Source organism: Egretta garzetta, unplaced genomic scaffold (genome assembly GCF_000687185.1).
Source record: "Egretta garzetta isolate BGI_Z169 unplaced genomic scaffold, ASM68718v1 scaffold2274, whole genome shotgun sequence".
NCBI lineage: Eukaryota > Metazoa > Chordata > Aves > Pelecaniformes > Ardeidae > Egretta > Egretta garzetta.
Window position 1 is genome coordinate 1 of NW_009259390.1, and position 1459 is coordinate 1459.

The 1459-nt window shown below is 46.6% G+C and overlaps 1 protein-coding gene across 1 annotated transcript; it reads left to right on the plus strand.

Annotated features, from left to right (window-relative positions):
- The first annotated feature begins 6 nt into the window (after window positions 1–6).
- Window positions 7–1332, plus strand: LOC118452068. Its single transcript, XM_035892390.1, has 2 exons — window positions 7–842; window positions 970–1332. Exons 1-2 carry the CDS (start codon window positions 93–95, stop codon window positions 1309–1311), a joined length of 1092 nt encoding a protein of 363 aa, XP_035748283.1. The 5' UTR covers window positions 7–92; the 3' UTR covers window positions 1312–1332.
- The last annotated feature ends 127 nt before the right edge of the window (window positions 1333–1459 follow it).

The following is a 1459-nucleotide window of genomic DNA, read 5'->3' on the forward strand; positions in this document are numbered from 1 at the left end:
TGGGCCCAAACAGCCAAAAATCTCCATTTTCCCCCTCATTTTAGGGCCAAAAGCAGGAAATCCGGATTTTTCACCTCAGTTTTTGGGCCCAAATGGCCCCAAATCCCAGTTCTCCTCCTCATTTTTGGGGCCAAAAGCAGGAAAATCCCCATTTTTCCCCTCAGTTTTGGGCCCAAATGCCCCAAAATCTTCATTTTCCCCCTCAGTTTTGGGCTCAAATGGCCCAAAATCCTCATTTTCCTCCTTATTTTGGGGCCAAAAGCAGGAAAATCCCCATTTTTCCCCTCAGTTTTGGGCCCAAATGCCCCAAAATCTTCATTTTCCCCCTCAGTTTTGGGCTCAAATGGCCCAAAATCCTCATTTTCCTCCTTATTTTGGGGCCAAAAGCAGGAAAATCCCCATTTTCCCCCCTCAGTTTTGGGTCCAAACGGCCTAAAATCCCGATTTTCCCGCCAATTTTGGGGCCCAGTTGGCTCAAAATCCCCATTTTTCACCTCAGTTGTGGGCCCAAATGGCCCAAAATCCCCATTTTCCCCCTCATTTTTTGGGCTCAAATGGCCCAAAATCCTCATTTTCCTCCTTATTTTGGGGCCAAAAGCAGGAAAATCCCCATTTTTCACCTCAGTTTTGGGCCCAAACAGCCAAAAATCCCCAATTTCCCCTCAGTTTTTGGGCTCAATTGGCCCAAAATCCCCATTTTCCCCCTCAGTTTTTGGGCCCAAATGGCCCAAAATCCCCATTTTCTTCCTCAGTTTTGGGCTCAAATGGCCCAAAATTCCCATTTTCTTCCTCATTTTGGGGCCAAAAGCAGGAAAATCCCCATTTTCCCCCCTCAGTTTTGGGTCCAAACGGCCTAAAATCCCGATTTTCCCGCCAATTTTGGGGCCCAGTTGGCTCAAAATCCCCATTTTTCACCTCAGTTGTGGGCCCAAATGGCCCAAAATCCCCATTTTCCCCCTCATTTTTTGGGCTCAAATGGCCCAAAATCCTCATTTTCCTCCTTATTTTGGGGCCAAAAGCAGGAAAATCCCCATTTTTCACCTCAGTTTTTGGGCCCAAACAGCCAAAAATCCCCAATTTCCCCTCAGTTTTTGGGCCCAATTGGCCCAAAATCCCCATTTTTCACCTCAGTTTTGGGGCCAAAAGCAGGAAAATCCCCATTTTTGCTTCATTTTTGGGGCAAAAAGGGGGAAAATTCCCTTTTTTACCTCACTTTTGAGGCCCAAATCGTCCCAAATCCCCGTTTCCCGCCTGGTTTTTGGGGCCAAAATGGCGCAAAATTCCCTTTTCCCCCCTCATTTTTGGGGCTAAAAAAGGGGAAAAAGGGATTTTTCCTGCTTATTTTGGGGCCAAAAGTACGAAAATCCCCATTTTTTTCACCTCAGTTTTGGGGCAAAATCAGGGAAATTCCCCTTTTTACCTCAGTTTTGGGCCCAAATCCCCTTTTCCCGCCCATTTT

Excerpts from the sequence above, each read along its gene's own strand:
- LOC118452068 (XM_035892390.1), top strand. The coding sequence starts at position 93 with ATGGCCCCAAATCCCAGTTCTCCTCCTCATTTTTGGGGCCAAAAGCAG. Across the intron at positions 843-969 it reads TTTTCCCCCCTCAGTTTTGG|GCTCAAATGGCCCAAAATCC; the intron begins GTCCAAACGGCC and ends CTCATTTTTTGG.